The 12,986-nt window shown below is 35.4% G+C and overlaps 1 protein-coding gene across 1 annotated transcript in view; it reads left to right on the forward strand.

Annotated features, from left to right (window-relative positions):
• The first annotated feature begins 4,235 nt into the window (after positions 1 to 4,235).
• LOC145259778 (phosphoglycerate kinase 1-like) overlaps positions 4,236 to 12,986 on the forward strand; it is a 51,088-nt gene continuing 42,337 nt past the window's right edge. Inside the window, exon 1 of the mRNA XM_080117531.1 lies at positions 4,236 to 4,416. Coding sequence (XP_079973657.1) covers positions 4,355 to 4,416 — 62 coding nt within the window. The 5' untranslated portion in view covers positions 4,236 to 4,354. The remainder of the gene's footprint in view (positions 4,417 to 12,986) is intronic.

Below are 12,986 nucleotides of genomic sequence, written 5' to 3' on the forward strand. Positions count from 1 at the left end.
CGTGAAATCACTTTCTTCTCTACCATATTCCCTCTGATTCACTATTTGTTATCAAGTAAGATCTATGACTTACTTGTAGCTTCATCAAATACTTTTAAAAGCAAAATCCGATCCTGCATTTTGCTAAATCCTACCCTCTGATGAGAAGGAAAGTATTTCTTCGAAACTCTGCAGATTAAGGATTATCCACTTATTTTGTGCTTACTTTTTAAAATTAAATATGTTTTTAACTCTTTTTCAAAGTGTTTTTTAACATGTTTTATTAAATACTTGTTCTTATATATATATATATATATATATATATATATATATATATATATATATATATATATATATATATATATATAAATCTTTACAATGTAGTTACCTGTCACAAAACGAAAAAATCATATTCCAAAAACCATGTAAATTCATCAGTATTTTCTTTATATTTAGAAAATCATTTTTATGATTTTTAGTGATTAATAGCAAATTGTAGTCATTACACAACTTATTTCGATCTCTATTTCTAGAGAGATTGTTAAGGGAGGTAACCAGTGATAACTATAATGAACAATTTTCCCCACTCATTATCTGTGCCTAAAACAAAATGCAGGTTCTTTGAACACAGCTTCTTTCCCAGAACTACCTGCCTGTGGAACACAGTTCCATTGGCCTGCTTCCCAGCCGACTACAGTATGGTAGCCTTCAAGTCTAATGTAAACAAGTTCTTGTTGAACCTGTAGTGGTACTCAGGTCTGTAGAAGACTAGGATATATATACCCTAACTTGCTACAAGAGAAAATAATGAAACGAATTGAATGAAGGAAACAAAGAACTCAAATGCTGGAATAAAATAAACATGTTGTTTATTTTCTGTTGAGAAATGAAAGTCTTGAGTGTACACGTGTTCATTCAGCCGTTGACGACTACGTGCGTGGAAGGAAAGGGGAATGCAATAGAGAAACGCGAAGTGGCAAGCTGGCCTGTAGAAAGAGAGGGTTAAGCTCAGTAGAGCGTCGCGCACCTGTCTGTTTTGATGGACCAAAGCGAAGGGGAGATAGAGTGAGAATGTCAATTCAGTTCATGGAGATAGAAATCATATAAAGTGTACGTACGGTCTGATAGCTTTTTGTCCCACATAGTAGCAAATGGTGTGAGGTACGCGCGTGCGTGCGCCTGCAGAAACGACGGTGGCTGGTGGGTCGACCACTCACCTCGGAGGCTAGTCTGAAAAGGAAGAAGCCGCTTATTGCTCTTTCTTTTATAGGTGTTTCCGGTGGTCTTTTGTGCATGTGTGGATTTCCTTTGAAAGGGGAAGTGACGTTGTCCTTGTGTGCGTAAATGTGCGTACGTTAGCATGTGTGTGTGTATACACACGAATGTGAGTGTATATACGCGGACGTGAATATATGTACGTGTGTGGACGTGGGCGTGTATGTTTGTGTGCGCGTATGTATATGACAAGTAATATAGCTTGAAATGTGAACGCGTGTTTTCGTGTGAGACTAGAAAAGGCTCGCGCAGGTCTCATAAGATACCCTTTTCCACCACAAATAAATCAAAATAAAATAAAACGTGAAATAAACAGTTTATTTACACAAAAATAACAAGTAACAAACGAATCATTTTTTTGTGTCCAAAAAGTGTATCTGGATAGACAGTTCTTGCAAATGTGAAAGTTATTGAGACTGTTCGTTATTTTGACAAGAAAAAGCAGAGAGTGTCCTTTGTTTTCTCAGCAAGAAAACCAGCTTAATTTTTTTGTGTGCTAGGAGAAAAAAAAGAAGGTAACTGTCCTTGCATGTGGCTTAATATCTGCTTTATTCGCCGTGTGTGTGTGTGTGCATGCGTGTAGATAAGCGCTTTTTTTTTTTTTTTAATTTTTTTATTACATTTTCACCCCAAACAAGGCACATTGCCACTTTGGTGTAGGGGGCTACTATCAGGGGAAACATCTACTGGGGTACTATGTAGGGATTAGGGCAGTGAGATGTTGGTTCACGTTGCACTTGAACTTATGCATGTCAGTACAGTTGGGGAAGCAGTGACCTGGAATGGAATTCCAAAGTCTAGCAGTTCTGGGGAAGAAACTACTGGAGTAAAAAGATCTTTTACATCTAGGGATGTACTTCTGTCTGTTTGAACTGGACTTATGTCGATTAAACCTGCGGAATGCATGCTGCCTTTGAGCAATGGCAGTTGCGCAAGTCGAAGTAAACCATTGGGGAGAGTGGGGCTTGCTATAGAATTTCCGCATGGGAACATGCGCTTCGATTGCAGTTTTGAACCATTCAGTGGTCTCGGTTGCGCACTGTTCAGCAGGAAGAGAAAAAATATTTCCCCATGGGGCGTCTCTGATAAGATCTCTGATAGCTTCCCAGTCAGCCTTTTTATAATATCTCGTTGTTTTGAGCACTGGCTCTTCAGTTTTGGGTCTAGAGTTTAGGGCGATTTCAACCATTATCACCGCATGATCAGCGTTCCCAAGTGGGCTGTCGGCTTTCGTTACACAATCATCAGGAACTGTGGTCAAAAACAGATCTAATAGTGATGCGTGTTGTTCTTCCTGATCAGGGAAGCGGGTTGGAAAAGTAACAATTTGCAATAGGGAGTGAGATACAGAGAAGCTATGAGTTGCGCTGCCTGCTGCATCTGTGTAAGTAGAGAATCCAAGCCAGTTTTTGTGATGGACATTAAAGTCGCCAAATACATGTACTTGGGCGCTAGTGTCGAAGGAGAGTGCTGTGTCTATGCTGTCAGATACTTTGTTTATTATGGTGCAGTCTTGGGTCGAGGGAGAGCGGTAGAGAAAGTAAAAGTAGCTAATGTTGTGTTGCATGATTAGTCTAAAGCACATAAAGGCTTGATCATCCGTTTCTAGGTTTGTTTCTCTAGTCAAGGGAAGGGTATTACGAATGTAAATTCCAAGTCCGTGCATATGTCTGTCAGAGTCCTTACGGCAGAGTGGGAGATATCCGGGCATGTTAAAGTGGTTAGAGGGGATGGAGGAGTGTAGGTTAGTCTCACTTAGTGCTAAGATATCCGGGGTATTTGTTAGGAGAAATGCTTCAACATCAGCTAAATTAGTTCTAAGCCCACGGATATTTGTGAATGCAAGCCTCAAGGGAGGAGGCAATTTGGATTTGTTTGACCCTAACCCTTCTGTGTATGCGTGCGTGTGTGTGTGTGCATGTATGCGGATAATCGTGTTTTGTCATGCTGGCAGAAAAATATGTAGCAACGGAGTCGTTGACATGAATAGAGCAGTGAGTGAAGAGCGGTGAGCAAAGAGTGAGGAACGCAGAACGCAGAGCATCGAATGAGAATGAGTGAGTGAGTGAATTCGTTTAAGTATTTGTCGATCAGCTCCCAGGCGATGTGAGAAAAATGTTTTGAAAATTAAATCTTTTTTTGAGCATTGACTAGTGTAGAAGTGCACTCTTTTGTCACGTGGTATGCTTTGAACTATGTCCGCCGAACTAAATGCATTGTAAGTTTTGTTCCCCACAGAATTTGTGTGGGCGTATTTTTTAAAAATCTTTGCGGCTCTGAAATTTATCTTTTTTTGTTTGCGCGCGTAATTGAGTTTTAATTTATTTATTTGTTATTTTTAGAACAAGAAGTGAATGCATTTTTTTTTTTTAGGTGTGTTTAACTGCATAAACCGTTTTCTTAAATAATCAAACTGTACTCAACTTATACCATTAACGGTTATTACACTACCACCTTACATTCATTAACCCTTATCCTGATGATAAAATAAAATTTAAAAAAATGACGGAGAGAAATATAATTCTCGGTTTCTCAAAAAGTTTTACTTTCTTGGTTCCAAAAAATACTTTATCAATTTATATGATTTGGGGAATATGACATTTTCGTTCCGTAACGAGTACATAAATTGTAAAGATTTTTTTGTATTTTTATTTTTAAATAGGTTGAATTCTGGATTTGCACCGCGTATTTATTTTAAACAGGTAAAAATAAGTTGTGTGGGAGTAATACCAAAACTCATTTAGCGAGTGAAGTTGGATTTAACGGACAAAATGCAGAAGTGACTTATGATAAATCCTTTTTTTTTTTTTTTCCGTTAACATCGGGAACTAAAAAGAAAAAGATACTAAATTTTAGTATTTGTCTTGAAGTAGTTGTGAAGTCATGCATATAAAGTTTCGTTAGTTTAACTAAAATTACAAATAGTAATTATGCGACAAGTTAAAAGCTAATGAGTCACGTGACAAAGATTGTGACGTCACTGCCGTTTTTTTTGTTTTTTTTTGACGTTGAGTTTACTTCCAGCTGCCGACTGGTCGCGTGTACATTGAACAAGATCGTCTTTGTATTTTTAAAACTAAGATTTTTTTAAAATTCAAACATGACTTTTAACAAACTTGGAATTGATCAGGTCGATCTGAAAGATAAAAGAGTCCTCATTAGGTTGGTATATAAATTATATATTTTATTTTTCGACGTTTTTTGTTTGTTGAGAAGAAAGCATTTGTTAATGACAGCCTTCACCTTGCAACGACCTTGCCTTTTTATTATGTCAAGGTTGCAGTCATCACGTAACTACCAATTTTTAATGTTAATATTTCAAATATAATTTACTTCGCCTGACTGGTTTAGGAAAATAAAATTTGAAATTAATATTATTAATCTCTAAGCTTGAGATTGATTAAAAAGATTTACAAATATATTTTCAATTACAGTGTCAAACAAAAAAACAAAACAAAAAAACAAAAAAAAAAACAAGTTCCTTTAGTAATCTTTTGGTCCGTGAATATTTTAATTAAAAAATAATTAAATGAGAAATACTTAAAACGAAATGACGAGGGTTTTCTTTATTTTCCACCGGAAAAAAGAAATATATCTATATTTGTAAAACTATATTTGTAAGATTTCAACTCGTAAGCCCATACGACATTATATACGACTAATTCATTGTTCCCCTACAAAAATTGATTGTTATTTTTTGTTTGCGATTTTAAACCTAATTAATTACCCCTTTTATGCACATATAATTATGGTATTTATATATAGATCAGCCCCCACGGCTGCCGATATCGGCTTGCCGGTAACAAAATACGGAAACAACTATCGCACAAAACGCACAACATTTAGCTCGGCTTCCTAAAATGGAAAACAAAAAAAAAAATACGGATATATTTGCATTTTATTAATTTATTGTAAATTTTTATTTTATTTGTTTATCGAGTAAATTTTTGCTTTAACTACAACTCCACACTCACCTTTTTTTCCGGGTGTGCTGAAAACGAATATCGCATTCAAATTTGGGTAAACAGGTAATTTTCTGGATGATAAAACATTTTCCGATCTATTAATGGATTTCAGTAGCCGTCGCCATTCTTAATATGGGAGGGGGTGTTTTATAACATGCAGTAGTACTTGTTCAGTTGAAAAAAACATGGACGCCAGTGAAAACATAAGGGATAATAAAGGTCTTTATATTCATAAAACTACTTGTCTGTCCCAAATTTAATGTGATATTCGTTTTCAGCATACCCGAAAACCTGATGGCATCGTCAATTTAACATTGCAGTAAAGTAAAAGAAAAAAAAATTTATAATTATTGCTTTCTAGTGTTTTTTACAAATTTTCTGTCAGGTTGAGGTATGCTTCTGTGCAGTTTATTGCAGGGATTATTCCTAATCACCCGAGGCGCCCGTACTGGAAAATGTTGATGGGGCTGCTCATGCATTTTTATTGAAGGCCAAAGTATTCTGTTTCTTAGGCGTTTGTTTTTCAATCCCACCTTACGATTTTGTGTCCATAACTCAATATTTTTCATTTTCCACTTTAGAAACCAGAGATTCATTTTGTGTGATCGACTTTCGGTTGTCATCAGTCATTATCGGATTTTAGCGAACAAATATAAGCACTATAATTGAAATATTATTTTTACAAGACTTTTAGTTGTCTTATTATTATATATCATCAAAACGAGAAAGCTAGATTCCAAAATAACGTGAGATTTCTCTCACAAGGTTTTTGCCCCTAGCAGAATGGAAGAAAACCAGACAGAAATTACAACAAGCTCGCCTTAAAACTTCCATGTAAATTTTATTAAAGTAAAAAAGATCCATGTTGCAAAAGATGTGTCATCTTCAGTTATCTGCCACTATGGGCTGGTAATGTTCCCAAAGAGAATAATAGTTTGTCTTTGATAAAGGCTGGGTTGAAATTCCTGCTGATGAAGAAATACACAGGTTGGTGATGTAGAGGTATCTTCCGCAATGGATACTGCTAGCTACACGACGTTGATCCAACTTTTCCAAAATCAGAAAAAGGATGGACATTTGAGACAAGGAGTAGAATCAGTTCAAATGGCGGACAAGGCAGGTCAAACCGCAGACCTTAATTTCGTCTTGACAGACATTAAATTGTAGCACAAGCATGCAAATATAAATTCGCCCTACTTAAGGGCATTGGTAATTGCAATGATAATTTTCTGCTCCACGTTTAGGCATTTAAAACGTCTCGAAGCAGCAAAGTATTTTTGCTGCCTCAATTCGAGTGAGAATCCACGTGTTTCCAATGCTACGTCTTTTTGGATTCTGATCTGAAAAGGGAATTTGGCACCGAGAACATTCTCGGCAGTTAGTTATAACATGCAATTTGATTGGTTAAAATAATTCCGTGGGTCGAGAAACCGTCCAATAAAAAGCTTGTTTATTTCTGCAGAATTTCTTACAATAAATAACTATAAAAAAGGATACTAGTGTATGAAAGGGGTCTCAAATTTCCATCCTCTTTCTGATTTTGGAAAAGTTGGATCAGTTGACCGGTGTCACATCATAGCCTCCTCTTTTTTGATCCCTGCGGTCTTTCAGTCACATCCCCATCTTAAATGTCTTAACAGAAATGAACTAAAAAGAAAAATCTATCAGTTCATTCATTTATTTTTATTTTTTTTTTTAGAAACAAAGCTTCTTTTTGTTTCTTTTTTCATTGGTTACTTTTATTAGTCTTAAAAGTCGAACAGAAAAAAAAAATTATGAATTGATTTTAGTAACAGCGCAGATTTTTAGACTATTCTGTAAAAAAGAAATACTAATATCCTGCAAAAGAAATAATACTCCAGTCCATTTTTAAAAAGGGTATTCAGAGTATAATATCCGTGCATGAATTAGAGAGTATCGTGAAGTCGATGTCTTTATACTCCAAACCGTTGAATGTAATATTCTCAGTGCAATATTCAAATAGTTTGAGGGAAAGGGCAGATGATGCCATAGAAATTAGGGTCCTGTTTCCGAGTAAACAGGTTGAAGGTATCAATGAGAATAAAATTATCAGAGTTGCCTGTGTCTATAAAGGCGGTAAGTGGTTTACCTTTTAATTTTACCATTTTAGTAACAGGAGAATTATTAACATTGTTAGCACGGGCTGCTATCACAGACAAAGTAGAAAAATGACGGAGTTTGCCACAATATCAGCATATTTTATCACGAGCAGGACAATGGCAACGATCATCCTTAAGGTGACATTTCTCTCTACAATTGTAGCATCTACTGTGAGTAAGAATGGTAGTAGAAAGTACAGAATCAAATGTGATACGAGAATCAGTGGAGTCAGGAGTACGTTTTTAGTCATAGTAGCAGTAACAGCATTAATAGAATCATTTCGAGTTGGAGTAACAGCGGCAGCAGCAGGTCCAGTTTGAAAGACATATGACTCCGCACAAAAATAAGCTTATTTTAATGCCCTAGCACATTGAGTAGCCTGCATGAGATCTAATGTATCATTTTTGAGAAGTCTGGCATGTATTACAGAAGATCGTAGGCCACATATAAAGGCATCACAGATTCATCCCTGTAGGTAGCAGCAGTAACATCTTTGAAACAAGTCAGTGGCAAGACTATTCAAAGCCTGAAGGTACTGATCTAAGGACTCCTTGTTCTGTTGTAAACGTGTTGAAAGTAGATGTCTTGTGTGGATAACGTTGGCCGGCTTGTCATAAGCAGATTTTAGTATGATGGCATGTTCAAACTCAGAACAATCCTTGATAACGTCAGCAACCATAGCAGAAATGTTTAGATAAAGTTTGTCTGGATTTAAATGCTTAATGGTAGACAGATAGTAAGTAAAGTTTCGGTACCATAGTTTTCTAAAGTTTGCTAGTCTGAGAGTCTGCAGAAGATATGTTGAATCTGTTCATTCGAATAATTTTATCCTTGAGATAAAATTAGGTTGAAAAAGAATTAAGTTGAATAAATTTTAATGTAATGAAGACGCAAGCAAAAAACCTTTTTCCAAGACTTTATTCAACTGAATTTTACAATGAAAAATGCGGCAATTGACCAGGAATGCGTGCTAATAAAATTTTTAAAAAAGTATTCAAATAAGAAAATAAAGAAAAAGCAAGCGGCAAGATCACGTGAGAGGAGATATGCAAATAAAGAGAAAGTCACTTTAATTAGAAAGTTATGAGAAAATTATAGCAATGTGGTTATATAACAATTTTTTTATGTAATTCTTTTGTATTATTGTTGTATTCTGCAAGATCTTTCAAGCTGCATTAGTTGGACAATAGAAGGTAGAAAAAGCAGTGTTACATCGTATGGTCCTTCTCTCTCCATTCATAGATGGTTAGGTCAGTTTTGTAGCTTCATCTGATCATAGCAACTTTCCATAATGAAATTTTTTCCCCCCTTTTTCCTTCATTTCTTCATTCTGTACCAATTCATACGGTTTTTTTTTTTTCTTTTTTTAAACTTTCCAGTTTGAGAAATTTTCTTATTTCTTTATGTAAGAAGGTTCAACAATTGAGACATTATTTTGATGCAACTAAGAAAGACATAGACAAAAATATGGCAATCGCAAAGAAAAAAAAAAATAAGCGCATTGAATAGTGTAGAAATATATTGTTTTTATTCCATTGGAAAGGCTGAAAGTACTGAGGACGTCATTGGTAACTAAAGAGTGCAAGAATGGTATCACTGGAAACCAGACGTCATAAATAATGTCACATAAGGTTTGATGTAGATGTTCCTGAAATAATGAGGTGCAGGGGTAGGTCCAGTCTATGTAAACATGGCTAAGAGCTGGATTGTCTGGAGAATGTTGATGGGAATTAGAAATGGCAGAACGTTGGTAAGGACAGAAGATGCAGATAAATGTCACCTGATGCAGGAAGGAATAAGAGGTACAGGAAGGATATAAGCAGGAGCAAGGAAACCATTGACATGGAACCAGAGCTGCTGGAGGACGTCAACAAGAACAGTAGATGTATGAGCAGGAACCAGCTGCAAATGTTGATGATGCATGGATCAGTTGATAGTTGCTGTGATGATGACAGGCAGTCTTTGTTCACAAGATGTAGAAGAAATTCAGAAAGCTATTTTTGCTGATATTAGGTTGTCATCATCATCATAATGAAAAAAGTGTGCTTTAATCTATTGGAGGATATCACTGGTACTAACGATGCATGAAAAGGCTAGAGGGGCAGGAATGACATCACTTGAAAACAGGAAACGAATGAGAATGACATCTTTGGTAACTGGACAGCAGGGATGACATTACACAAGGTTTTATGTGGGCATCTCTGAGATAATAATGGGGTGCCTCAAGTAGGTAGACATGACTAAGAATGTCACCAGGTACGGAAAAGGCATGATGCTGCCATGTACAGGAAAGTAATCAGCAGGATCAGGAAGGATGTCGGCAGGAATACGATCTGCAGGAGGATATTGGCAGGTTCAGGAGATGTATGAAAACCATCAGCAGAAACAAACTACAGATGCTGATGTATGGATCGGTTGATAACTGCTGTAATTGTTGTGATGATAATGCTATTGATGGTGAAAGGCATTCATTGTGGACATACTGCTGTTGATAGTGAGAAGGGTACTGCTGCTGGATTGCCATCGTTGAAGTAAAAAAAAGAGTGCTGTAATATCCGACAAACGTCCCTGAGGCAAGATAAGGGACAGAGCGAATAGTATCAGATTTCGAAGGCCAAGGGCAAAAGCCCAAATGGACAGCTGACTGAAGAAACACTTTTTGATGAGATTGGATTATTCACCTGAAATAAATGAAATGCATAGAGAGAAAAAAAAAATGAGTTAAGGTGTTCAAGGATTTAAACATGCGATTTTATTTGGAGTCCTGAGTCATAAAGAAAGTTGGCCTGACAATTTTATATGAATATTAGTGAAATGCTCCCCTCTCTTATCAGTTAAAGTAAATTTTACCTTTATTTTTTATTCATAATCATGGTTTAAATGTGGCAATCAACAATAATTTTTATTGATCCCCCTCCCTCCAACAAAAAATGATGAAACCTCTATTCTTAACCCCTGCCAAATGTTTTTTTTCTTCTTCATAATCCCCTTCTTTTTTTAACTCTCAGGCCTACAAACTAAAAACTAATTTGTAAGCGATTCTTACCAAATTTGTCATTAGTTTTAGAACTCTGAGATTATCTAAATTAACTGGAAGATTCAGTCGCTGTCTGGTTGCCTCTCCACACAGGCAGAGTTAGACTCAAAGTTGATTTTTAATGTTTGTAGAAAATCCAGTTCCCCAAAAAGCGACACTCTGGATTAGTACAAAAAGTAAAATTACTTCGGGCTTGAAGGATTTCTCCACTGATCAAAAATAGCAAAGATGAAAGTGTAGTATCAGAACAGATACTACACTTTGCTTCTAGTCAGAAGGCTGGAAGATTCAATTGTTTCTGACCAATTTTTAACCTTTTAGAAATTTTAATAAACAAATAGAAATCTCTCTAAGTTCAGTAAAAGATATTTGTTTTATTTCACTTTAGGTATGATTATAATTTTTAGTAACTAAATCTTTGTCATATCTGGAGGATTTCTTCATTCTGTTAAAAGTTGTATAACCTGTTATTGTGCGTGCTTAAAAATCTTAATATTATTTTTTGATTATTGTCAGTAAACCTCTTAAACTACTGACCTCAGAAAAAAGTCCAGAATAGTTAACATCCAATAACTCCTAGCTTCCTCCAAAAAAATGACACATGATTTATATCAGATGCTGTAGAATTAAATTCTCTACCTAAGTTTTAACGATTACAACATATTTTATTTAACGCTTGTTTACTATAAATATGTCTTCTTGATTTGTAAATAGCTGCCAACAAAATGTAGACATTGAGTGCCGAAAAGACAGATTTTATAGGGGAAACAGTGTGAAATAAAATGTTATAAATGTGAAAACTTAGCTAGGTAGGTAGAGAATTTCATTATAATGCATTTCATATGAATTATGTGTTTTTGGAGAGGGTATGAGTTATCAAGTGTTAACTATTCTGTACTTTTACCCTGACTCTTCACCATTTAGTTTACCTAATTTCTCAATTATTATATACTAGCATTTCAACCCGGCGTTGCCCGGGTGTTTGGATGTGTATGCTGAGCAAAAAAAAAAAAAAAAAAAAAGTGGTAATAGGAAGACAGGCTCGAACCTGTACTGCAAAGGACGAAAAGAACGGGAAAAACCCTGACGTCTATGCTTTTATGACCACCACCAAACTGGAAGTGACATTTTTTTAAAATTAAGGCTAGACAATCGAAAGGAGAGGATGACTTTCAAAAATATCAGCGAAAAAAGCGACCCCCCCCCCTGTAGAAAAGTGCCCGGTTTAAGGTGAAGATATTAATATTTTTAGCCAATTTTTCGCTATTTGTCGTCTGAAAGGTCGAACTTCAAAACGATACTGATCTTGAGAAAATCCGTCGCCTCTGTTGAAAGTGTTGGGCAGACATGCAAACATACATACATACATACATTTATATATTGGTAACTAAAAATCTTCGACCCAAATCGATGAAAAAGCTTGCCCTATCTCTGAATACCCTTTATGTAAAATTTCAAATGTTTAGACCAGAAATTGTCTGAGTAATTTGGTAGAGACCACAGAGGTCAAATTGTTTTTAACATTGACGCCTGTTATGACCCCTTAAAATTTATTGTTTTGGGCTCAAATCAAGTTATTAAGTTAGATCCATGTCCAAGGAACCTATATCTAAAATTTCAAGTGTTTAGACCCAAAATTGTTGGAGGAGTTTGGTAGAGTTCTCAAAGGTCAAATCATTGAACTTTGACTCCTTAACAGACAAATTTCTGGCCGAAAACTGATCACATAGATTTTCCCAAATCTCAGTATCCTGTATATCAAATTTCGAGTCTGTAGACTGAAAATTGACAAAGTTATTGTGTAGGGAAATGTACACACAGATAGGCACACAGACAGACAGATACACAGACACTTTCACTTTTATAGATATATAGATTTACCATCCAGCTGTTCTAATTGTGCTTTAAATATTCTTACTCTTTAATTAAAAACCAAAAATGTTATTTTTTTATTTTAAAATGTTTTTGCCTGATTGTGTTTTATTGTTGGGTTGGATGTGACATAAGGTAAATTTAATGTAGGTGACATCCAGCTCCCCAAAAAGAAGGCATATTTAAGGGGACAAAAATAAGATATAGTTATTTGAAAATGGATGACATTCATAAAGAAGTTGCCAAACCAGTGTGACATCATAATTGATGAATGGTAATTGCCAAAACAAGTATGACATCATAAATGATGAATGGTAGTTGCTAAAAGCTGTGGATATATATTTATTTGAAAGCAGCAGCAACAGTCATGGATGCTGCTGTATTAACCAATATGAGAGTTTGATATATATGTAATGTATACTAAACCAACAGGTCATGGGTAATCTAGTATTTTAGAAAGTTTTATTATCTATGAAACATTAATTCTTTAATGAGTTTATTTATTTAGATTTTTAAAACTGCAATTTAATTGCCGCATGGTGCTTTCTAATATTTCACATTATATATAAACATATTAATAACCGAGTGCTTCTACAGAATCTGAACCAAACAAAACTGATCTTTATCAAAACAGATTTATGTAAACAGAAGGAAACCACCAAAACATTTATCCAATCAAAAGCTGTGAAAAAAAAATGTAGCAGTGGGTGATTATTTGGGAATACCAGACACTATGT

The sequence above is a fragment of the Euprymna scolopes genome, chromosome 3, assembly GCF_053919585.1.
Source record: "Euprymna scolopes isolate OS-2025 chromosome 3, ASM5391958v1, whole genome shotgun sequence".
NCBI lineage: Eukaryota > Metazoa > Mollusca > Cephalopoda > Sepiida > Sepiolidae > Euprymna > Euprymna scolopes.